The sequence below is a fragment of the Phymastichus coffea genome, unplaced genomic scaffold, assembly GCF_024137745.1.
Source record: "Phymastichus coffea isolate CEN01 unplaced genomic scaffold, Cenicafe_Pcof_1.1 PCOF00039, whole genome shotgun sequence".
Taxonomy (NCBI): Eukaryota; Metazoa; Arthropoda; class Insecta; order Hymenoptera; family Eulophidae; genus Phymastichus; species Phymastichus coffea.
In genome coordinates this window covers 2,034,843-2,061,589 of record NW_026706850.1, presented here as the reverse complement: position 1 = coordinate 2,061,589, position 26,747 = coordinate 2,034,843, and the positions used below count along the sequence as shown (strand labels likewise).

The window sequence follows — 26,747 nt, the reverse complement described above, 5'->3', positions numbered from 1 at the left end:
TTGCGTCTTCTTTTTTCTCAACAGCCATGGAATATGTAGGTCAGATTCATCGTATAATTACTTCTATCGCTTGGTATAATATTTAAAGTAGGCAAACTCGTGTAATTTTAGTAATGATGACGACATAAAAATGTGGTGTTACAGCTATTTTTATCATTGTTTTATAAATATTTTATCGCTTGTTTTATAAGTGAGTAGAGCACAATTACTTAAAAGTAACTTGCAGCTTGAGACAGTTGTTAAAATATGTGTCCATACTCTCCATAAACTTTATAAATTATTTAATTACTTGTTAACTTTATTTATAACTGTTCCAAGTTTATTTTACAGTCTGTTATTTCGTTCAGTAATATCGCTTAACACTTTGTAACATGTTCATGCTACAAGCGTTCTCAATAAGCAAACTTGTAAAAAAAAAAAGAAGAATCCGATCGATTCATCCAATAATGCTCAGGAAGTCTGAAGAGGACCAACAAAAACTACCTGTCATCCCTCTTCCTCTCTTCTTTCGTTCGCTATCAAGAATTTGAAGCGTCATCCAAAATTTCTCGTCGCCTGAAAAGCAAGCGAGCGTAGATTAATCGCTAGGACGATGCGCGGATATTGATTTTAGCGCGATGTTAAGCCTGATGGCACACCTGCGCATCTATGAATAAAACGCGTGGCTTTATTTGACGCGAGCGAAAGAGCTTTTCTTTTTCCTCGACAACGTTAAGATACGGTTTTATGATGCGTGCTCCGAGTGCCACGACAAAGCGTTATGGAAAAATAATGCCGAGCGATCTGTTTGTCTTAATCTTTGACAAAAATTAATTTCGTATCGTTTCTAAAGAAATATAAATGTGCTTTGATTTATATAGTGCTTAACTTTAGACATTTGCGTGATTTCAAATTTGACAAACAAAAGTAGTAATTTCGTTTACGCAAAATTACAACAGTTTTCCAGAAAAATGTAGGATGTATGACATTCAAATGGAGAGTTGGTCAACATGTCTTTTCAAGTCTGCGTGCGTGAGAGCAGCAATAGTCCCGTGTACCCCTCAAAATTCAAGCATACACACACACACACACACTCTCTCTCTCTCTCTCTGCCCTTTCTACATAGAATTTACACGAGTAAAATGTAAATATTAACTCGGGACACTATTAATATAGGCGCATATTCAACTCTAAGCACATTGCGAATTCAAACACTATCTCGAAATTTGCAGTTTTTCTCCTGCAAAACAAGTATAGGTAAAATATGGGCAAAATATGATGACAAAGTATGGCGATAGATACTATTCCATACTTCATCATGTGTGGGAAAAGGCACCCAGATCTTATCCTAGACCTTAAAACAATAATTAGATAAAATAATCAGTCCAAGATTCACATTGATTATCGTGTATTTTTATTTATTATATTTTAAGCGAAAATTTGACGTGCACTTTAAGTCTCATAAAAAACAACGCGTCGATGCAGATAGTTTTTTTATAATTGCTCTTTCTTCAGCGTTATTGTTTTTGACATAAAATTGGTATGTTGTTTTATTTTGTTGCAGTTAGTTTCTATAAATAAATCTCAAATTTCATACGTGAGATATTAGATTACTGATATTTTTGGGGCTTTCGGGTACAAGTGTAAAACTGCAAGCCATCACTTTGGAAAGCAATCGACTGTAGAACAAAAACGAGCTAGCAAAATCAATTGCCGCGGCATTACATTGCTGCTAACAACTTTAAAGCGTTCTCAATTAGTCGAAGAAAGAACGAAGGAGGCGCGATGGAGACTATAGCATATAGCGATGACCCCGACTCTGCAAGCTGCACTTGGGATACAAAGGATTCAGTGCACGAAGTACTTCTTTTGCGGGGTTGGGCTCTTGGTTCTCTTGGGGACTATGCATCTGTATTCAAGCGACAGCCCTCGTGTCTTTGTCGACTCGAGCGCTCGCTCACTCGCTTGCTCCTCCGGGGAAAGGTGTTGCACTACTACGGCCAACGTATCCTTCCGTTGCACGCCGGGTGATGGGATTAAGGTGTCATTCTGTCTTATATAAAAACTTTTTGTTTTGTTTTTTTTTTCTTCTTGCCGCTGTCGTACAAAGAAATTTTTAACGAGGCGCGTATTGCTTTGAAGGTTATAATTATTATAATCAGCGATGTAACTTTTGATTGAAAAAAGAAGCGCGAACTTTCGCTACCCAATGCGACAGTTAAGTAAGATGAATAATACATACACTTTACGTTCTACAGCGAATTTGTATTCAATTACAATGTAATCTGTGAACTCGCGCTCAGAATCTTATTTCAAACGTTTCAACGAAAAGCCTATTTCTAAATCTTCTATTTGACTTGGAACATTATTACAATATGAAACAAAGTAATACCAGACAAGAAACTAAAGCATGCACATATATATCGAGAGAGAGAGAGAGAGAGAGAGAGAGAGAGAGAGAGAGAGAGCAATCAAAATGCACAAATTGAGTGCAAAGATGAATTCGTTCGTATAGCGAGTGAGCGAGAGAGAGAGAGAGAGAGTGCTCTACTCTAATCAACTTGGCGTCTTTGAAACTTCCTTCCGGGAAGTAACGTAAATGCAGATGGATGCTCTGCTAGCTGCACCGCACCACACGCCGGTGTGTGCTGCCTCCTTGCAAAGGCGCGCGCATACGTATGCGTGTATATATACCTAACTTAAATGCAATTTCCTCGCCGCCCAACACGGTTATAGCATGCGGTAAAACGCCCGCGCAGAACGGCGTGCGTTAAGTAGCGGCCGATTGCATGCTACGCGTTGTTGTATCTATATGCGTGAACTTTGATGAGATTTTGTAACGTTATTACGCATCTTACTAGTTTTCTGTCTCTAAATTTAATAATTACTTTTTACGAAACGAGTTTGCTAAAGTGCAAAGTGATGAGATAAAATAAAAGTACAAAGTCATCGTGAAATATTTTCACTTCGCGGAAGTTTTCGGGGTAAAGAATTAAAAGAAAACAACAGTAGCAGCAGCAACAAGCTTAGGAGAACGTAGCACGAAGAGGTTTTTCGGAGAAAGAAAACAGCGGTAACACAGCGAGTAATCCGGGCAATCATGTGAGAGTCCGATAAGTCGAGACGTTAATGGCGGGGGAGAGGTGATTAGACTTCACTTTCTCTGGTCAAAGCATACATTTACGACGTCAGATAATTATCTAGGCAAGCAAGCAAGTAATTCGACAGCAACGGCGGGGGTGTCGTTTGCGTGCTCTGTGCACTCTATGCTTTTCGTTCTTTTTTAAAAGAGGTGCAGCTGCTACTTGTGGCTAATAAAGAAAGAGTTGAGAGAGAGAGAAAACTTTCATCGCAGGTTGATTGCTTTTATTATGGTAGTTTTCGAGAGAGAGCGAGAGAGCGAGAGCTTGCATGCTCAAGAGATATAAGTGTGCAATATGCTGCCCACGTTAATTTCCTTTGTGGTCGCGAAGTAATTGCGTGCTAATATGATGTGCTACTCGCTATACATTTTTCATTTGAAAAATATTTTACGTGAAATTTATGCGTTAACTTGTAATTTATCGGTACGCGATGTGAGTTAACGGGCAAGAGAAATGCGAGCGGATTGATATCAAAAGTACTCGTGACTGAAATGATTGGATTGAGCAAGAGCAAGCAAATAAATTCAACGGCCGAAAGAACGAAAAAATGAGCCACGCGCGAGATTGACGTTCGCGTGAGACGATAACAGGAACAGATCAAAACGATGGGTCTCGCATTCACGAAACCATACCTTTCTCGAACCTTTCATTTGATGGATTGGCCTCGCTAACCCTCTTGGAGTACTGGAGTCTACTGAGTCGAGTTAATGGGCTCTATATGACCCAGAACATTCAAACTTATTCGATTTTTTTCATAACGTAGCTCCTTCAGCTCCTTTTCATGTAGATGTATATTTATGATGCTTTACGAAAATTATATTTATCGGAGAATAGCCTATTAAAATAGAATAACTGCAGTACTCTGGTTGATAAAAGAATTTAAATTTATTATACGGACAGTGTAAATTACTCTCCGTAGAATGTAGTTGCCCAGGCAATTACAATATTTATAGGGCTGTTAAGTGCTCTGTTTTAATTGCTTTCCCCGGCTTGAAAAGAACTATTACATTTTGTACGTTATCTAGTTGAGGACCATTAAGAATAGAATTTTTTAGTATCTTAACGTTTGTGCTGTTTATCAAAGGGACCGATTGTGAAATATTAATTTAGTCTGAAATTTAGCAAAAGATGAATGCTCACTATTAATAATTAGTCGTGAAAGGTACGGCTCAATAAAATATACTGAAAATTACGTTCTAAGACCGATCAAAATACAGCAGCTGCAGTATATAGGGATTTCGAAAAGCAAACCGCAAGCTGTCGAGAGTGCAACACATCCGGTACACGTACGAGAGCTTTTTCGAATTTGCGCGCCGGCGACGCGTTTCGAGAAAGCCTATGTTTAATCCCAGGGTTCTTGCTCGCTCGGGATTTATACTCCGTATAGGTGGGCTAATTAATGTCGACGTGTGTATTACATTGGCGGGAGTACGCGTACGCTACTATTTTTGGCACTAGAAAGCTTACATTTCTGGGAGGTTTATTCGTTGCGACGAATTACGTTCCATTTACTTCGTAATGTCTCATTCTTGCGCACACGTTCACGCCAGTTTCTGTCAGTTTGTAGATAAGTTATTTAATTTGTCGTGTGAGATTTAGATGCGAAACTTGCCCAGATGGAATTAACATGGATAACTGAAAAAATATTGTATTTTCGGTGACGAATTTAGTTATTTGTTAATACGATAAACGTTTCTATCGCCAAATATCTTTCGAAAGTTTCTTTTTTTATTTGACCGACAAATTTTCAAAAAATATATACATTTAATATTATTAATTTATCAAAGTAATTAACTGTTCATGCTCTTTCCTGCAGAAAATTGAAAATTGAATAATACAATAACAAAGCTCGTGCGGCCTACTTGCCGCAATAAGTTCTCAAAGCTACGCGCAAGCACTTAAAATAAAAACGCTCAAACACAAAGCTTGACCAAGTCATCACATCATCAGTAGAGTGCGAGCTCGGGTGGAAAATTAAAAACCCCAAAGTTGCAAGTATTATGATCGTGGAAAAGAAAGAGAGATTTTAAAGAGAAGAGCCAGAGAGAAGGAAAAAATGGAACGCTTGGCTCGCAGAAAAACCAAGAGTGAAAACGAGGGTAGCCGAGTGAGAGAGCGTTTGCGCGCACATATACACACGTGTGAAGCACACATATGTGAAGGCAAAAAGAGTATAAGAGCGAGTTGCCTTTTTCTATACATACACAGGTGGAAAAGGGAAACTCAAAGAGGTACCCGAGCTTTTTCGCAACGCAGCCCGCATGATGGCTTTAAATAATAAATACTTGCCCGCGAAAATAAACGGCGAGCCGCAGATGTGTGCGGGGCACTCGTTGGGCTGCAACGCTGAATTTCCTGCGAATATCGTTGTCACTGCTTGCAAGATCTTAAATTGGCCTGGCACTTTGTGCGTGAAGCTCTGCAGATGGAGTGAGGCCGATTTATGATAAGTGTATTTTACTTGATTCGAATTATGGAACTGCGGGCGTCGAGTAACTGCTGATAACATGATATCATGTGTGTTCAAATATAGATAATCGAAGAAAAAGCTTTACACGTACTTTAACTGTATAGGCTAAAGCTAGAGCTGCGATATAAATTCACGGTTATATATTTTTATGCCTGGCAGAAAAAGAGAAAAGCATTAGACTTATGCACGCGAAAAGCTGCAGAAACAAAACATTTATCGCGTGTCAGTGTGCTGCTTCTCGACCAGTTATTTTTATTTCTTCGTCGAGAGTAGCGCTTATTAATGGCGCTAGTTTAACGAGATAAGGTGTGTAACACGCAGTATAAAAAAGGATCGAAACCTATTTACTCGGGTGATTACGCGCTTGCGCGCACGAAGTCGTTGAGAAAAAAATCCGATATAAGTTTATAAAAGGTAGCTGTATTGTAAGAAAGCCAGCAGGAAGGTGTAGTTTTTCTAACGATGCGCTCGTAACTTTTTTTTATTTATTAAGTACATGTTCGTCGTTGCAAGGAACATATATTTACGTCAAAATGTACATGTAACTGTTTAAGCATTATGATTTACATTTCCAGATTTTTACGAGTTCACGTTTCAATTAATAATACGAAATTCTAGTTTTTTTCGAATTATGGAAATGCAGATCTTAGTTTCTTGTTTCTTCAGTTCATTAAACGATGAAGAACGGTAGCGGCAAATCTAAAAAAAACAGTACACGCCAGCGGCATTTATCCATTGCCAAGACTCCCGAAACGTAACGCCAGCTAGGTTCGTTAAAATTCATGGAATATTTCAGTGAGCGAATTATTAATAAACATAGATCTGCGCTTTGCGCACTCCAGGCAAGCTCCAAATGAAAAGGCTCGCTCTCACGCTAATTGCCGCGAGAAGAGTAAGAGAGCGTTATGGCGATTCCAGAGAGAAGTGACAAGCGCCGATATCGCCAGAGATAACGAGGCGTTTACTTAGTGATGCGCATCGCGCTGTATCGGCCGCCGCGTAATGAGATTCCCGAAACCAATTAAGTGCAGCCGAGAATTTCTTAACCCGAGAGCGAGAATATAACGATTGATGCGGATAAGACGACGTTGAGAGAGTAGTGAATTACGGCAAGTTTAATAGGGAATCCGCGACAAACTTTTTTCGTCTTTTTATCTTATCGGCTTGCTTTGTAATTTTCATCTTGGATTATGAGATGAGAGAGCCGAGCGATTATTGCGTTGTTTGATGTTTTATATAAGCCGTTGCGATTTTTTTCGAGGAATTAATGAGTACAAGTCAAACAGCTTTGAAGCCCTCGAGATAGGATGCTTTTCATGAGAATTTAGAGGACGAAGAGATGCTGTGCTACTGCTACCAAGATGCATTTTACATGTAATTATTATTATACTACAATTAGAAATGTACGCTTTTTTCCTGGAAGTTATACTGCTGCGAGACAGATCAATATTTTACTCTAACAATGACGCTGATATAAGTATCTTTTGTTTGTTTATTTTGAAAGAATGCAAATACGAGCGTGCAGTAGGAAAACCACGGTGACACATATCGAGGAAAGTAGGTATGTATCGTGAAAAAAAGAAGAATAAAAAGAAAAAATGATCGAGAGCTACAAAATGCTTACCGACACAAGTAGAGCATGTCATTCGTATAGAGAAACTGGAGAAAGTCTTATCGAGGGAAATGACCCGTGAGAGAGACGTTTTTCTTTTTTGTGCGCAGAGATTACAACGGGAGGCAGCGGTAATGATGAATCGAGGCGTTAAAAAAAAGTAGATACACAATGTATCGCATGAATCCAAATATAAGCTATGAGCAAAGTTGAGCAATTATTTGCAAAGATAAATTTTTCATCGATATGTTAAAATAAAAGAAGCGCGTGTATAATTCGCCCAACACCGTGCAACAAACTTGCCGCGAAAAGTTGCCTTCCAGCAAATCCTCGAAAAGATTTAAAAGACTTCACAGAGTAAAATCCCAAGAAAAATCCTATCTTACTACGGCTGCTATGGCGCTAAACAGGTGAAAACTCGAAAGAGCGAGAAAGAGAGAGAAAGAGGACGTCTACGAAATTAACCGCACGCATCTCGGATAAGCGGGCTTTGCTCGCATAATGCGTCTTTTCTATTTGCACAATCGTGTTCTCCTTTAAAGAAAACTCGCGCGCGCATGTAATCGGGTCGCGAGGCAAAAGTGCCGAGAAAGAAAAGTCGACGTTCTATTTCACTTCTTTTTAGCCAAATCGCTATGGTATTCCATTTTCTACGAACGAACGAACTGCTTGCTACTCTGTGCGCGCATTGCATTCAGAATTTTAATGGAAAGCAATTTCATCAATATCTCCGGTGTGTATACATACTAGAATTCAAGCTAAGAGCTTTGCCTTGCTGGACTCGGCCTTCTTTTTAGGGAGGAGGAAGGTGTTTTTACTGAGAATGCAGCACGCGCTTTATACACTGTGATACGCGTACGTCTACTCGAAATCACCAATGTCGTTTTCTGAAATGTTATGAAGAGCATTACGCATGTTCCGATATTACAATTTTTATTATTTTTTATTTTGTATAGTTTCAAAATACTCACGCGATTCGTTATAACAGTTATACACGTGAGCGAAAAAATATTTGTTCTTTATAATGATAATAACTCAATGACAATTATATGAAAGCTAAGCTGTGAATAAATAAAATAATTTTAGTTATAATTACTGCGCCACTAATTGTTTCACTATGTAGAATTGAATATCTTCACTAGTATAATTAAAATAGGAAAGTTTGATTGCAAAGGAATGGTCGACAAACAACTGGTACGATCAACGTATTTTAATGACAGTTCATAAATGTCATTTGACTCATAAAATCAGTTTTTTTTTATAAAATATTATGTGTCTGTATGCGTATACCTCTTACTTTTTTTAACATCTCCTGGCGATTGTTCAATAATTTAAGAACATTATTATATATCTTTCGACGAAGATAGTGATTAGTCTAACAAAAACATCAGAAATGATAAAATAAGATTGATAGGTTTCGATTTATAAAGCTTTAGAAACAGAGAGACAGAGAGAGAAAAGTTCAGCGAGCATGGTACATAATAAGCCTCGTCAGTTGAGCTTTTATCTCGCTTATATAGTTCCGCGCGGCGAAAATGATGTAATGCGCCACTATGTAGTGGATGAATAATCCACGGACTAATCTTATTATGCTATATGAGTAGACTGCGATTTTAATCGGGGAAAGTTATTAATGACGACATTCCAAGTTACATGTACATCTGATTCGCCAAGGCACATGAACTATAAAAACCACGTTGTGCGTTCTCGCATACTATATTATTTCTAAAGAAAGGGAAATTTATGCTCACTCTAATATCGGAATTGAATTATTATCCGAGTACGTCGAATGTCTATTTCCAACACGCGAATGTCTTAAGGAAGAAGGAGAAGCGTGACCCCGAGAAAATCGGAAGACTTATTACCATGGCGAATGGATTCAATGGATTCGGTTAGTTTCTCTCTACCTCTCTCTCTCTCTCTCACTCATTCTGTCGGTGCGGTTTAATCGAACGCCCCCACAACTATTACGTCACTTGTATCGAGATAACATTTGTGAGCGACGACGTGTTCTCGAAATTGAACAAATGTATTTGCTTTTAAATTTCATACTTTTCGTGAATAAATTGCGGGCTGCATAGCGCTCTATTCAATAAGGACATATGCTCACTTGCGAAATGTAAAGACCGTATTAAATCATTAATATTCAGTATGGGCAATAGCCGCGGTCATGAAAAGGCGAAGAGAAAAAACAATGTGCACTTATACTCGCCAATGCAACGCGAAGAGATGGATTGTCCATAAATCTCTATTCTTGGCAAGTAAGCGCAGACACGTCGCACGCCCAAACAATCGACCAACTTTGTTCCGAGAACACGCGCACGCGCGCACATAGGCCTCGGCGACAGAATCCTTTTCCTCCACGTCACTGTTCGTTGACTCTCGCAGTGCGAATCAAAGAAGCGCCTCGATCGTGCGTACTGTACACGGGGCTAATGGACATCACGCTTCTCCGAGATTGATACGACTGATATTCCGGCGCTTTAGCCCTGCTGCCTGCCGGCCCAGACTAATGGCTGTTTGATTTAATTCTTTTCGCGCGGACGCGTCGGGCGCGCGCCAACGTTACTGCTCTAAAGTGCTTTCGCGCCCAAGCGGTCGATTTGTTGATGTGACTTTCATTGGCTCTAGTTTTTTTTCCTTTCTCCTTTGCATTTTCTATTTTATATTTCGTGCTCAATTCAATAAGCACTGAAAACATTCGATATTTCTCGCTCATAGGTGCACCCATTTAATATATTAAAATTATGTAAATTGAAAATGCAAATGATGATGTCACTTCCTCTTGGCAAAGGAAATGCGCGTGTGCGTTGCAACGATCAGATGATTTCTTCCAAATAACAATAGGTGCATGAAAATCAGTTTGTTAGAGCGCAATAAAGGAGTTACTTTGTTATTTAAAATGAGGCATTGTGCGTGGTTGAGTTGAAAACTTGTACTTCGCTTTGAATCAATTGTGAGAAATAAATCGTAGCTTGTCAAGGACATTTAGCCTGAACATAATTGATTTTGCAGACAATGAAATACGTTTACAAATTGCAAATGTTTGCCTCCTATAACTATCCAACGAAAATTCGACATTGTAAAGGAAAAAAAGAGAACAGAAAGTTGAAATAATACTCACCTCTTGGCCTTTTATGTCGCGATATCGCACCCATTTTCCAAGCCTTGGCCGCCAGTAATCAAGTACATAGGCTTCAGCATATTCGACACCCACACCATTACCAAAGCGACCTTGGGTACCAGTCGCGGTAATCAAGTGAACCGTGTGCAGATCAATTTCTAGCCACTGATGAGGATCCGCGGTCACCGGCTCCTTCGGGCACCAGGCGCCACCGTGATTCTCCGAACGCAGCCTAAAGAGAAAAAAAAACATTTTTCATTCGGAAATAACTGCCGAGTAAATCCCAATCAACGCTGTATATTTCATAGCCTGCTACGTGGCTCTCTATGGTTGGTTGCTTTCTCACACCTTGAGTCACAGAATTCTTTATTGCCGGTTGAAAAATACTATTAGGTGCAGATTAAAGACAGAATACACAAATCAACATCTAGTTATACTTAATACAATTTATCGCGAAGGAAATGTACGTTGATGAGTTAAACTTATACGAAAAGCGTTTAATTATGTAAACGATTATCTTTATACTTTGAATTGCAGTGACAAATTTCAATGCCATAAGTGAAGAGATGACAGCCATATAAGAGCTTGAGGAAAAGACTTGAGTGGTCGACGATGAGATTGAAATTGAAAGACAGGCAGAAAAAACATGAGCAGGGCACTTGACACTTAGTGATATTGATAGGTTCATGAGTGGCTATTTATTGACGATTCAACAACGTCGCGATGTAATTGACTTCTGAAAATAATCATATAATTTTGTGTGCAACAAACGATCAATTTCAAAAAGAAACCGTGGTGAATAATACATTGTATAATGTAATTAGATGAGTTTTGCTCTTTGGCGCAGAATATTGCTTGCATATATCCGGCGATAATTAAATTAGACGGAAGAAATCTGGAGATCAGCAAAAAGCAGAGCAGCAGAACACAGAGCAGACAATAAATCGTGGTCCATTTTGTAAATTTCGCGAAACCACAATATCCGAGGAGCAAAAGCACTTTCCCAAAAAGCTCGGGCGGCAGAGTAGCGGGCGAAAAAAAGACTTGCATTGATATCGGCTGAAAAACAAAGGGAAGTCTGTGCGCTCGCAGATCGAGCGTGCTTTAGTTTTAATCTCGAGGGAGAAGAGGAGAGTAGCAGTGGTGGCAGCGGCCGCTTCGCGTGGCATGAATAAAAGATGAGAATGGGAATGGCGTGCGAAGCGCCTTCCCTAATTGCACGGCCCGCCGAATCTCCGGGACCAGTACTAATAATCGCGTTTTACATTCATCAGTCCAAAGCGATCCAACCAAACCAACTCGCCGAGGACCGGCGTGTATATGTGTGCATGTGTACGTGTGTACACTCTGGGTTTGCAGGTCACATCGGGAGAGCGCTTTTTACTTTTTTTCCCGTCGACTCGACCCTGTGCAGCGTACAACGCGGTTATACGTGCTTCATGGTATATTGCTTTTTACGCTCGGATTTCTTCCTTTTTCAAAACAAAGAGATTTATCAATGTGAAAAATTCATTGCACATTCTAAAACTGATTTTCATGTCGAAACATTCGTAAGTCACGTTAAACTATGTTGTATCTGCGATTCTTTGGGAGGTTGAGTTGGGGAAGACGTACGTAGCTAATATTTGGAGTAATATTTCATAAAAATGTATGTACGTGAGCAAGTTATTACTGTGTGTAGCAAGAGAGCTTGGCAAGTAGCGGCAGTACTACTTCGCTATACAACTAAATTTCCCAAAGGCTTTGTCATGCACCTAGAACTTCTATTTATCATGTAAAAGCAGCCTCTGTTACGTGAATTTTCCATGAACGCAATGCTTTGTTGTGTGCGGGACTTAGAACCATTTCGAGCGGAATATCAAACTTTTGTTGTCAATTATGCGTATACTGCTTGGAATATTATAGAAATGTTAAAATATATCTCACTGCTCTGCAAAGGCGCAACCATTATTACTTTGAGGAAATAAAATTAGAAGCGTTATATCAATATAAACTAATCAAGTAGAACGTAAAAGTTGAAAGACGTTGAAGCGCAGGATTACAGGTCAAGCGCAGAGGCGATGAGGGTGTATAAGTATCGACCGAGATAAGGAGTCACGTACGTCGTGAAGCGAAATAAAGTTAAAGGTCGCGCGCGACTTGACGACGGAGCTCGAGCTCAAAGCTAAACCGTAGAGCAGCGAGCAACCGACTCTTTAGCGTCGCTCACCCCGCGAACGAAACTTCAGACTGCTGCTGCCTGAAACTTGGCAAAACAATAATGGCGTGATATTAAACATCGCGCAAAGCGTTGAGAAGGTGGTCTATTCTTCGGCGCCGCCCCGTCGCGCGTCACAGTGCGTATACTCAAGTTTCTAATATACGTGCCTTCTTACGTGGATAATTGAAACGATAAACAATCTCCACTCTGACGTTTCGGGCGATATATAAGTGTGCGGCTTTGCGGAACACGCTGCTGCTGATGATGAAGACGTTTTTTACTCGCGTACCACGTTGCTGTGACCTCCTTTCGCCACGATATCATACTTACGCGTTTTATGCTTTTTAAGAAGTAATGGCTACATTTTTAATAAAAAGTCGTGTCACATTGGCAGGTTTTATGTGGCATTACTTTTATTTTATAAAAATTCGAAACTTTAATTTTTTTATGGAAAATAACCCAACGCTTTGACAATAGGTTTGACGAATCTAAACTCTTATTCCGTTTTCCAAAAGAGTACTACACTTTCTTTACTGTAAGGCTGGCTCTTGTGAGGTCAAAATTTTTATGGTGAAAGCACGTCAGCTTTTGGCGTAAAACTAAGATCCTTTAGAAAGATTTTTCACAAATTTATGGTATTATTGTCTGATGGGCGAGCTTGGAACTCAGGTCACAGTGTTTTCAGAGGTCTGCTCTAATAGAAGCTCAGAACGAAAACAAGGTGCTAAAAAAATGAAAATAGCGGATCTCGACAAGTAGCAGCTCGCGAAAATGATTAAACAAATATTCATAGCTTAATAAATGCAAAATTCTTAGGGTGGAACAAAAGAAAGAAAGAAGTCGATGTGAAATTTAATCAAGCGCTAAATTAAGAATGCTCACGCTATTCGCTGCAAGACCAGTATATAGCACATTCGGCGTGCGACAAAACCAAGAGCTCACCTCGAGGAGTCGAGAAAAAAGAAGACAGAGGGAGAGAGCCGCGAGTGAACAGCAGAAAGGAAGCACATGTGCGGAACAAAGTGACTCGCTGAAATTTAGAAGGTACGCCGACGACGACAAGGAAGCGCTTCTCTCTCTCTCTCTCTCTCTCTCTCTCTCTCTCCACGCTTCTAAGGAGCTCACCGAGGCGTTGACATCGTGACTCAACGCCCGCGCGTTGCCGTTTATTTGCTCGCCTTCTTCCCGTCTTCAGCTACTGCTGCTGCAGGCGGTAATCGTTTCATCCTGCGCTTTCATGCTTATTTGATGTTGAATTATCTCTCACCCCGACTCACGCCTTTTTCTCTCTCACTCTGCTATCTTGTTACTGCATGAATTATTTACGATTATGCCTTTTGTGCTGAGAGCCTGTCTTATTCAAGTAGGTTTCTGATTTCTTTCTGTTTTTGTGTCCTTCAAAAGCCAACTCCCAGGAGAGCGAGAAAGACAGTGTGAGGATTTCAAAAGCTGATACTCGTTATTTTCTGTTAGTTGCTGCTGCTTCAACGTACGTCGCTAGGCTGTTATTTAGCCAAAGAAGACGTTCTCGTTTGGTTTACTCGCAGCGGTTGCGGTTTACGGGACCGTAACCAAAAGATTGGAGCTTTCGCAAAGACCTTTTATATAGCTGAGGAACACAGTTTATTTTTGCAGACTCATCTTCAAAGATTACGAGTGCCTCAAATATTTTAATAACAGAGATCAAAGACCCTTCTCACCATTTCTTAATTTTTATCAATTTGCCTTGGACTATAAAATACAATTATTCGATGCTGGAAGAAAATTTTCCATCTCGCAACAGCAACACAGCACCCAGATACAAGAAACTGAAAAAAAAATTGCCTGGCGCACCCCTCCGACCATATGATAACTGCAAGCATCATCTCTCCCCGTGTCCCCCACGCAACACACAAACCAATTCTCACCAAACCACGTGCATTAGTACTGGAGGTCCCCAGAGCGTCTGCACGCACACATGCAGCTTGCGAGGGGAGGGTGGTGAACATCAGCAGCGACGCAGCACCAAAAACGTAGCGCGTTGCACGCGAGGAACGAGAGGCACCCCGTGTACGTGTGTGGCTACATCGAGAGAGGCTCGATTAAATTAGATGCCGAGGACCAGCCCCAAGCTCATCAGCGCGCGGGACGACCATTCAGCCTGTCATTGTCCGCGGTAATGGAATGTATTAATATCGGACGAACTAGGCCTATAACGTAGAGCTTCCCACGGGACGCAAGCACAACCGTACATGTAGAGAGTGATCTTTCGCTGCGCCTCGCATCGCATTTACGCACTGTACCACTCGCATTAATAAAATGAATCGCCTGTGCGACGAATCTCTTTCTAACTTGTACTTGTGCTGGAAATGAGATTGCCAGGCAGGTTATTTTCAGAAACATTAAAGCTGTTCCTGACTTCCTTTGTGAGGTTTGTAAAACGCTTACACGACAAGAACTACATTAATAACAGTTTTATTCCAAAGCTCAAATTTACCTACTGTGTTGATCTTATGTTCTAAATCAACCTAGAAATGAATTAATGGCACATGTTTTCGTTAAAAAACTTTAGAGCGTTGATAATTTCACTACGAAGGCATTATATTACATGCCCTACAGCCAAGTGTAATGGAGCAAAAATCTTTCCAGTCATCAAAGTTTAATTAAAACATACTTTGTAATTTTTTACATAGTAGGGTTTGCTAATTAAGTAAGTTGTTTAATCAACCCCTTTTGTGACGAATTTTTAATTACTATAAAACAAGTAAAATCAATTGAAAATTATAATTTCAATTAAGAAAACTCTTTACAAAAAAGGTATTGAATAAACTTGATCAAATATTAAAGTTTTTATTCCAAAGTCGAAAAGCTAACGATTGCAAAGATAATACGGGGGTGTCGAGACGAAGGAGTGTGAGAGGCACGAAACTATGAAGTACGCCTCGTCGTCTCAACCATGAGCTCAATTATTCAGCGACGCAATTAATAAGTGATTATTTATTCAAAATACGTGCGGAGCTGCGTCGGATGTACGATTTTATGAGGCGAGACTCACGCGTATCACTCATTATACTGCTAACGTATAATGCTTCTCGCGTGAACAATGTTCGAGCTATCTTTATTCTTGACAGCCATTTTTGATGGTTCCAAAAAAACAAAAAATAGAGCTTGCACGATCAAGGGGTGAAGACTTTTGGAATTGAGTTTTTTTTGTAATTACGCATTCATAGCCGAAAAATTCGTTCCAGTTTTACGATTCGTATTACTTCAGCAGCTACACGAAGAGCTTTTGATATAAAAGTAGGGCAGATCATAAAGTACTTGAGGGAAGACATTTTTCACAGAATTCATTACGTACAATTTCCTGCGAGCACTCCTTTGACGCTTAACGATGTCGTAGGGAGAGCATGCGAAAGCGGAAATGAGTTTCTCTTTTTTCAAATTTGTGTAACATTTTTCCAATGACGCGCGGGTAACATCAAACACGAAAAATCTTTTTTACATGTGACGCTGACGCAAATAAACTTGTCTAGTCAAAGATTTTATTCCCCTTTTCACTTAATGATTTTCCGGGTGCGCTGTTCGAAGAACTTTTCAATTGAATCTGCGCTGATACCTTAACGGTGCAAGTTTGTTAAAAACAAAATCGTATAACACGCAATAACAGAAAAGACTCGAAGCCGATAGTTTGAAAAGTATCGAAGAAAAAACTAGAAGCAGATACGCTGAGTGCAATGGCTGTAGGTATGTATATACTGACCGAGCTTGATGAGGTCCAACGTTGCCGCTGTCGAAGCTCGAACTGGCCGTGATGTCGGCGTCGGGTATCGCTCCGGTCTCCATGCCCAGCGGCGCGATGCATTGTGCTGCAAATGTGTAAAAAAGAATGAATGAATGAAGGTTTAACAGTAGCTCTCAAGCCTTCATAACCGGAGATTAATCTACGAGGGAAGAAGCACCGAAACGGTACACGTATTTTGCTATCTTAAGTACCGATCTAATCGGTTCATACATAAAAGCCTGTGCACGACTACCGACTCGCAAGATAATGCTTTGTTAGTTTTAGGTGTACTTTAGACGTACGAGTTGTTTGAACGAACAAAATATTGGGCTTCCATACGATGCTAGATAAAACCAATTAACATGGAAATTTTTCCGCAATGTCGTGCGGCCAATTTTCCATTTTTTACTGCGAAATCCGCGCGATGAAACTTTCCATCAGCTGTTGATTTTTCATTAACTATTTCTTGTATAACTTAGTCTCGATGAATGACTCGCCAAGCTGAAGAAATTCCATAAAGATTGAATCTTTATGAATTTTAATCAATAAAATAATATTTTATCACAATCTTGGCATTGCTGACTTTACTCTCAATGAATAACCAAAAATGAGAGACAGTAATTCACTCAATATAAAGAAGGTGCTCTATCGTGTGAGAGCAATCGTGAAAATACGCATCATGGACTGCCGAAACGCTTGCGTTGCCAGCACAAAATGACGCGTCGACCTCCCCCCCCTACCCCCCGCTCTCTCTCTTGAAAGTAGATACCATCTACTTTGCATACATTATCCCATCGTCGGCTCGTTCGCAGAAGGCGTTGCCCGATCGAGAGTCATACCTTTCTCCCGACGTTGATATTCGCGTTGGCTCGTTAACGAGCTTGTTTTTCGGGGTGGGGAAGTTAAGTGACGCGTGAATACGGCAACTAGGCAGCTCGTATAATGCGTGTGTGCATGCCCCAGAGAGAACATGACGATGTGCTGCGCGAACGCACGGAAGTATTCCTAAATTAAGCGTATACGGTTTTTGCATGTAAATTCGAGCAACTCTCATGCATTTGTGTGTGTGTGCATGTTGATTGAAAATGTTGGACGTTACGCGAGTGCGCTCTTCATATTAGGTTGTTACAATGAAGAGACTATTTTAAATGCTTCAAGCTTTTTTAACGTAATGTTGGATGGAAAATATAGTTTTTAAGAAACTGGAAATATATCCTATTAAGTTGTCGTTGCAACATACGTATTTAATAATTTAAAGCAAATTTAAACGTAATTTGCGTATATACTTGGTTGACTGTAGCAAATTACTGAATGCTTTTATAAAACGTTTTGTATCCTTATAAAAAATGAAAACCAATAAATAGTCACTTTCTAAAGGATTTAGAATAACTACTTTTATTTCTTATTTTTTATTCTTTTTTATATGGACATTATATGGTTCATCGACAAAATTCGTAGTAACTTTTGCGAGTTTTCCATCGAAGAGAATTAGGCCTCGAGCAATTTTTTTAGTGAAAACAATACGCACATGAAGCATTTTCAAAATCTTGAACAAATAGAATATTCATCCGAAATGTAAAAAGATGGTTATTGATCTTCCATCTACGTAAAGTTACATATTACGTATAAGCTACAATATTGTTGCTTGCCGCTTTAAAATTAAACATCTTGATTTTTGATTACCAAGATATTTCTTATTTTGATGCAGCTTTTTTCTCTACTGTTGATCGATGGTAAGTTACAGAAAGTTTAACAGAGCTAATTCCATAAGTCAATTTGAGCTGATCATTAAAATAATAAATTAATTCAAGTTGATCATTTGAACTTGGAACGCTATAATTGATCGAAAGTACACAAATTTGCATTGAAGAAAAACAAAGCTTCGAGAAAAAAGGAGCGTTTACATTTCAAACTACTAAAGACGTCTGGCGAAAAGGGCATACAATAAAGTTCGCGCCGTCGCGTAGCTTTTCCATTCACAAGTAGGTCACAATAGCGAGAGAGCTGAAGAACGAGAACTTAATTAAAAGAGCGTAAAGAACGAACTTTATTATAAAACCAAGGGATTAAAAGTTGAAGGATTGAGATTACTCGACAATGGAATACTGGATTAGCCGCCAGCACAATACCAACCCTCGCGTACCGCCCTTCGAGACTTCAGTCCTGCTAGAAGTTCAACGTTCCTTCGCTCGCTCACTGTTCTGCCTTGAATTCGCGATTCTAACCGGCGACGACCGATCATTAGCCTGCGTACTGCCATTTAGCTCAGGCGCAGTCTTGTATTACCAACCGACGACGACGGAGTTTGAGACGTTCATTGCTTTCCCTCTCTCTCTCTCCCTCTCTCTCTCTGTTTATACGGGTTTGTACGTTAGTATAGAAAATTCAGCTACGCTACGATCGACCCACGCTAATATTTAGTATCCACTCTGCCCCTTGCAGTTTGAGAAAGTTGCAAAGCTATCTGGGTTATGCACCGACACATTTTTTTTTCACGGCAATTTCCAAAGGAAAACTTTTTTCTTATCCACATGTCATCGTATGATCTAGAAATTAAACTAGATTCTAATCAATTAATTTGAATGTAAAAAGTTACACTTCGTTAAAGTGAGGAATCAATTCAATTTTATAGAACTTATCTTTTACCGAAGATTTTCTATATTAATTAAACCAGATCTGTGCCTACGTATGACACACTGGCTAGGCGAACGACGAAAAAGTTTCGTGCGACAGAAACGATTACCCATAGCTTCTTTCAACGAGTAATAGCAGTTAATGGATGCATCGGTGAAGAAAAGAAGTCAAGAACGCATTAAAATGACAAAATAGCTCGAAAGATTAAACACTAGCGATAAGTTCTGCGACAAAGTATACAAAAAAATAAATGCACCTTCGGCTGCCGACGAGCAAACTCGTTATCGGAGAGAGAGAGAGAGAGAGCGCGGCGATGACGCCCATGCGAATCGGCTGCAAAAAAAAGTGTCATAGCCGTCTCTCAACGAGGATTTATGGCCGTTCAATTGGATACGCTCTCTTGGCAAAAATCGGTCGCGATATTTTTAATATACGATTCTAGCGACACACTCTCTACGTAATCTTTCTCAAAATTTTTATTTAAAGACGCTTTCCAAAATAGGGTCAGTTGCAGTCGACAAATTATACTTGTTCAGTCTTGATTAAAAAAAGCTTTAGTCTAGTTTTATTGAGTTATGTGTGTCAATTAAAGCTTTTGTCGATGCCGCTTGGTCAACTTGAATAATTTAGTATTACTTGGTCGATTACCATATAAATCTTTCACAACTGATTCGAATGTGCACTTTTTTCATCACTCAATAAATATATTTAACTAAAACAACTTTTTAAAATACAAATTGATCAAGATCAAATTAATTTTACAATTATTTATTTATATTTCATAATTTTCTTCTGTATTTAGTTATACTTGAATAATAAGAGCGGAGATCATATGAAGCCGTGTAATTAAAATGTCTTATAAATTCAATCAACGACGACCGCTTTTTGAAGTCTCACAACGCATGAGCCACACGCACACATTCAATTATCAGTTTTCTCAAAACTCGTCGTCAACTCCGGTGCAAAAATAAACGTAGGCTTATCTTGGAATTCAGACATCTCATCTGCGTCCAAGAGCAGCAGTTAATTTAAAAAGTAAAACGAAACAACAAAACAAATATATGAGTGTGCGCGCATTGCGAAACTTACAAAGATCAATGGCTCCCGCCGTCGATGCGAGGACGAGGAGAAGCGGAGCGATAAGATCGGAGAGAAGACAACCGAAACTCATCGTCGTCGTCGTCGCTTTTCAGCCTGCCCTCACCGCGATGCTGATGATGCGCCAATGGTCAACGTCATGTCGGTCTGCCGCTATTGCTGTTGTGTTCTTATCTGTAACAGAAAATGAATGATTCCTTCGTTAAGCTACTCGCATTTTTCCATGTTACATTTTTTTCCGTAGAACTGAATGAATTATAATACAAGTTCACAGTTTTGCGCTTCGCAAATCTTTATCGATGATTTGTAATTAAAGGCAATGGTGAAAAATTCGGTAAATGATATTCGTATTGTAAGAGGTAAATGCACTAACAATTGAAAAACGTCAGCAAGTTCAATGCTTGATAAAGAACAGATTGCAGTGTTTTCAAAACAAACAGCAAGAATGTTCTTTTACAGATGTCAAAGTTTAAATCGAATATTGACTAACAGATATATGTGAATATAATCGCTAAACAAAACATACATAGTTATACTATAATTTAATACAATAAATGTTTTCATCCAAATAGTTTATCATAAGTTACAAATAAAGTTTTTTCAAATTAGATACAAAAATGAGTTTCATTTATTTGGAATACTCCACTTGTTTTGTAGTCAATTATTGCTTCTACTGCCGACTGGTGGCGGTGATTTGTATCTTAAAATAATGTAACATCAGTTTTGAGATTGTTTAAAAAAATCAATTAAATCTCTTTATTGCCATTAAATAAGTCAAAAAAGGCAAATAACCAGTGCAATTTAATCAAATATATAAATATAGAACGTTTATCCAAATTACAGAGTAGAGCCTTAACGATATTCCTAAATTATGCCATCATTAGTTTGATGCATAAGCAATGGATCAGAACGAAAGTAGGCAAAGTAAAGCATGCACGCAGCTGCGAAGGTAATCGTAGTTTGAGATCAGTGAAAAGCATGTTCAACTAATGCAACCCGTTGTCGCGATCGGTTGCTGATGAAAGTCCAGGGAATCGCATTTGCATCTCACTCACCAGAAGTGCCTGTGTGCTCAACTTGTCTACGTGTATAGGAAACTGCGACGGCAACGACAGCAGCAGTGTGCGTTGTAGCAAAATTATACTTGTTGCGATAGACCTCGATTATGACTTAAGTATATGCAGGGACTGTGTAGACAACTTGCCGGACACACATGCATATAGCCCATTGCATTTATAATGTAGTGTACATTTAACAGGCGTGTTGAGATAACCAGCGAGAACGAGAGAAAAAAATTCCAAAGTCGATATCTTTAGTAAAGTGATTGTCGTTTGGGTTGTTTATCTGCGTTTATTGAAAATTATTATCTTTTACATACGTGGCTTAGATATCTGAATTATAATTGACCTGTAGATATATTGATATTAGCTATTCCCTTCTGGAGCAATAATTTTCATAAATATTAAGTTAATTATTTGTGAATACGAAATTCATTGAAGGCAAACCAGAAAGCAATTACCCGAGATTATTAATGTAAAGTCGATATAAAATTTATCCGATTGGAAATGGAGTCCTCGCAAGTTAAGTTTACTGAGTTATGTATAAGCAGCAAGAACTCAAATGTAATCTGGAATTTTCTTCACTTTGTCGATAGTATTCTTATTGGAACGCATCAATAGGGTTGTTAAAAGAATATCAAATACCATTCCAATAAAAAATGGATGGAAAAAGAGAAAGAGAGAGAGACGAACAATATCACAAAGCTTTTTATTGTTTCTTTGTTGTAATAGTAAACCAACGATAACTGCTAACGAAACAAACAAATTATTAATCTCTTTCGCCAAGTGCAATCAGTAGCAGTCTATAAGCTAAGCCTCGAGCTCTCCAATATAGAAAGGTATAAACGTTTAGCGTGTAAAGACAGCATGTATGCATGAACAGTACGGGGTAGGTTAAGGTCTCTTGCTGTAAAAAAAGCAATAGATATAAACGAAGGGGTTGATACGTTGCACGCCGTAGCTTAAGGGAAAAGAAAAAAAATTACCGGTAACAATAAGCGCACGGAAAATACTATAGCTACCGCTTACACAAAGCCACACTATACGCAAACGTGTGGCACGAGAAGGGAAGTAAGAAAAGCTGCTACGAAAAAGAGAGAGAAAAAGCGCAAGTAGTAAAGCTAAGAGGACAGAGTAAGTGGCTGAGCGCGAAACAAGAGCAGAGTAAAAGATAACGTTGACGTTCACCGCATCAAAATGGCGTCTACGTTAAAAAAAAATTCCGTCCTTTTTTTTAATCTTAAAAAAGTAAGCACATTGGTGCAAAAAATACGTTTGAAAAAGTGTATTCGCACTATACAAACGAGGAAAATAGAATAAAATACGGCCAAGCTATACAAGTACTAGAGCTCAGGTGTGCGGCGAGTTGGCGAATTGTTGCAAAGTTTGAATAAATGACGAGAGGAGTGCGAGTGAGAGAGAAAGCGCGAGAAGTCGCCTGTGGGCCGGTTGATGCGACATATACTCGCTAGTCCGAGCCTAGCTTCCTTGTATTCTGATCTATTAAATTTACATGCCGTCTTCAGGACTGTGTATACATCCTAGAGGTCAGTGCTTGTTCTTTCACAATTCTACAGACCCGGAAATTAATCCTGATGTGGTTTTCAAACAAGACAATCAAATTAAATTGAAATTTGTACAAAATCTCTTGCTTTTTTTCGAGTGAATGAAAAATCTGATTTTCTTAAAGATTAAAATTTTCATGGCAAGGTAAATTTTTTGTGAGCTTTCACAATTAAGCAAATTTTTGCGGCTAAAACTTTTGGTATGAGAAAGATGTCATGTAAAGTAATGGAAACTTTTTACTTTCTAGCGCGTGCTCTTTTCTTTCATTTTTGTCTGGCGCTTGTCTTATGAGCTTCTTACGACTCGCAAGCCAAGAGTGAGAAAACTTAGAGAGTGGAATCCGCATGAGGACTGTAATGTATCAATTTTATTAGTGGAACTCAAGCGCTTGGAACGCCTTAGCCATCCTTTCAACATTCTTAAATCAAGATTCCACTTTAATTTTATAATTGGTGATACTCGCAAGATTTCCTGATTCTACGTTTTTATGAAAATTTAGTTTCGTTATCAAAATTCGATATAGTTCTGACAACCTTTTCTTTACTATCTGTAATTGACTGTATTGGATTATATCATGTTGTGTAAAGCTTTCGTTTTCTATAAAAGTGATTTGAAAATGTTTCTTACTTATCTTATTATAGTAATGACGAATCGATTTTCCTAGAAGAGTCATTTTTATTCATATTAGGTATATAAATAAACGAAGAATCATTTGCATAAAATTACTACCTATAATGCATGGTAAAATCTAGATATATTTACATTTTAAAAAAGCTATAATTTTCAACAAGTTGAAAGTTAATTATTAACGGTACTTGAAACTCGAATACAATCCTGTGAATTCTACTTTCCACGTTCCTTTAAAATCGTGTAATTATCTTCTCTTCAATAACATAATAATTTTCCTCGAATATCATTACATTTATAAATTTAACTAAAAGAATACAACATTTAAACAAGAAATTAATGACAAATAGAAAGCTTTAACTCTTTCTTCAGATCTTCCTCGAAGCGTTCTCTCTCTATCTCTCAAATACTTTTATATCTCCGCAAGTGTATTTAAAAAGCCTCTCTAAAGCCTTGCAGGTGGAATTAGTCGTCTCTCACGGCGGCGGCGGGCGTCTCGCGCGGAATAATCGAGGCCCAGCATTAATCGAAGATCCCTTCTCAATAGAGTCGCCGTTCGGCCTTACACTTAGCGATTCTCACGTGCGGCGCCTGCTGCTGCCTCTCTCGCTCTCCTCTCTCTCTCTCTCTCTCTCTCTCTCTCTTCCCATTTGCATAGGAATGAGTTTATGCAGATCAATACAAGCGAGCGCGCGTGTACCTATAAATTTGGACACTCGTCACGCATGCTACTTTTATTTGCCATATAAGAATTGTTTCTCGAGTCTTGTTTTCACATCGTGTTGTAATTTTGATGCGCTTGTTGTCGGTGAGTGTCGTGTATTTGTGTTGAGGGATATCGATTATGATAATGTATTTTTACTCTTATGTTCTCAGTAATTCCTCAGAAAATGTTTGAATACAAGAAGTTATAATTTTTACGACTTGTTTTCTGCAACTTATCATGAATATTCGTCGTCATGTTTGATTTCAAGATAGATGAGAATATTATGTAAACTGTACAGCAAATATCATGTAAAAAGTGCCATAATTGCCGTGTTGTATACTCAATTAGTAGTTCATTTCTTATGGTGGGAGATAACGATTTAATAGCTGATCAAGCGCATTATTTATCTCGCAGCAAAACATGTAAAATATCGTTTCCTAATACCCTTCTCGAAACCCATTTACATGGCTGATGTCGAAATTGAAAGGGTGATTTTTATCGAAAATATATAGACGCTGATATTTTGAATTAGTCCGTAATTACGATGGTTTTGCATCGACAAGATCGTTTCTTAATACTGACTTGGCATTAAATCAAGCAATGACTATAACAGCTTACTCTCTCTCTCTCTCTCTCTCTCTCTCTGCAATACAATCCAGGGAATGATATGAGAAATCTCCCGAATGTTCACGCTTGCCTAAGCTCCACAAGCGTTATATATCAAACACAACGAAAATTGCCTCTATTTCAGTGCTGCACTCTGCTCTTCGAAAACAAAACCGCCTGGAGCATCATCTCTTCGTATTCGCATCTCTATATCTTTACGGCTGCGTGAACTAACAGTGGCAGTTACACAAAAGGGCTCTAAACTCAATATATACCAAACCAACAGTTTCCCTTTTAATTAAGTGAAAAACCTTTGAAGTCTTTCTCTCGGTTGCAGTGTGTATGCGTGAGCCCAGAAAAAAGAACCCTCGAGGTCTAACGCGATTTTATCGCTTGGCAACTAAAGGTTCTGACGGAAAGGGTGAAAGAAACTATGAAAGACGAAACTGCTGATTCCTTTGAGTGTTAAAAGCAAGGTGGGCAACGGCTATGATTTCTTGGAAACGCGTAGAAAAAGAAAATGAGGATGTCAGGTCTGAGTGACAGTGAGCCTGATGAATTCATTTGCATAATTGAAGCCATAATTCGCGATCGCCAGTTTACTCAACACCGTAAAATGACATCCATTCAAGTTAGTATTTATACAAAATCATTTAAACACGTACTATTTCAAATGAAAAAGTAATTAAATGGGGAAAAAGTAATGAAACGAATCGTTGAATCTATAAATCTTATCGTTTTGAAGAAAAAAATAAGTTTAAAATACTATCATAACTGCGTTCAGAATTTTAATAACGGTTAATTGTCTATTAAAACACAAAAAAGAGCAATGCCAATAATGCGATTACAGTAAAATGTCTACGCAAAACAAGTGAGATGGCAATTCAGTGTCGATATGTCATTAACCTATATTTTCCCTCATTCGTCCTGACATTTCAGCGATCAAGTAACTCGTTGATTGAAAAGTATCGCAATAATTGTTGACAAACGACAAGAACATTCATGATTTCCGACCGACAGGTCTGTATTTCCATTTCAATATTTCTTGTTGAATTCAATTGTTACATTGTTCGAGATAAAGTCATATTCTCGACCTGAGCTATCTGCGAATTCTCATTATCTCGCGTAAAAAAATCGCTGACATTTAATTTCAGTAAAATTTCAATCATTTCATCTAAATTAAAAAATCCTACATCACATTCATCAGCTGATAATGATCAGGTCCTCAATGGGCAAACATCAAAAGACAGCGTTACAATGTAATTCCACAACGTGACATTCCAGATGGCACTTTAATTTTCCGTAATTCTCATGAATGGGCATATTATAGTTGGACAGGAGAGTCGCTTTACCTCATTGATTGCGATCTTTTAGCCATGGCGAATACAGATTCATTATATCCGTATGCGTACCTGCGTGTATGTATAGCGCTTCGTATCATTGGATGCGTTGCGAGCACTAGTCGCGCGCAAACGAGGCTTTGGCATCGAGATAAACCGAACAATACGATGATTTACGGCGAGTGCTTGTCATAAATCCCGCATGTATATCCCTCCTCTCCGCGTATATACGTGCTTGTACGCGAAGCTGTAAAATCTTCGGCAAACTTTCATCTTAATAATACTCGCATGAAATAACTCATACGCGTGCGGCCATTAATGAGTCGAACATATGGGGAAAAAAATCCACAACCGCGTTGATGAGACGAGGATCATTAAAATTTTAATATTATTCACGCGAGAATAACGCATTTGGACGATGTGAGGGATTATAAGGACCGCCAGGCGCTTATTGCTTGTACACAATGGGTGATATATAGCGCTGAAGCGCGTTTTATTGGGGAGGCCGGTATGATACGATGTAAATTGTATTTTACTCCGATGTTTCATCAAAAAAATAGGCGACGATCGATTAACGAATCGCTGATATTAATGAAGATTATATCTGCTTTCATGAATGCACACGTTCTTATTCAAATTATACTCGATTAATGTTTGTTTTAAATATAACGTTAATATTTACCAAGTAGATGGTGGAATAAAAAATGCCGACTACACATATTTATATATTGATTTCTATTACATCAAGCACGTTATCCGGTTTGAGAAACCATGTTTATGTTGGATACATCAACTAAAACATTTGTAGCTCGTGCTCAACACGT

The 26,747-nt window shown here is 38.7% G+C and overlaps 1 protein-coding gene across 2 annotated transcripts in view; it reads right to left on the bottom strand.

The window, feature by feature from the left end:
* The window catches only part of LOC131663943 (epithelial discoidin domain-containing receptor 1-like), a 127,381-nt gene that overhangs the window by 36,173 nt on the left and 64,461 nt on the right, over window positions 1–26,747 (bottom strand). Inside the window, exons 3-5 of one of the 2 annotated variants that reach the window (XM_058934731.1) lie at window positions 20,012–20,194; window positions 16,268–16,373; window positions 10,329–10,560 (exon numbers count right to left, since the gene is read on the bottom strand). In XM_058934731.1, coding sequence (XP_058790714.1) covers window positions 10,329–10,560; window positions 16,268–16,373; window positions 20,012–20,093 — 420 coding nt within the window. In that variant the 5' untranslated portion in view covers window positions 20,094–20,194. The remainder of the gene's footprint in view (window positions 1–10,328; window positions 10,561–16,267; window positions 16,374–20,011; window positions 20,195–26,747) is intronic. The other variant, XM_058934732.1, reaches the window with a different exon arrangement.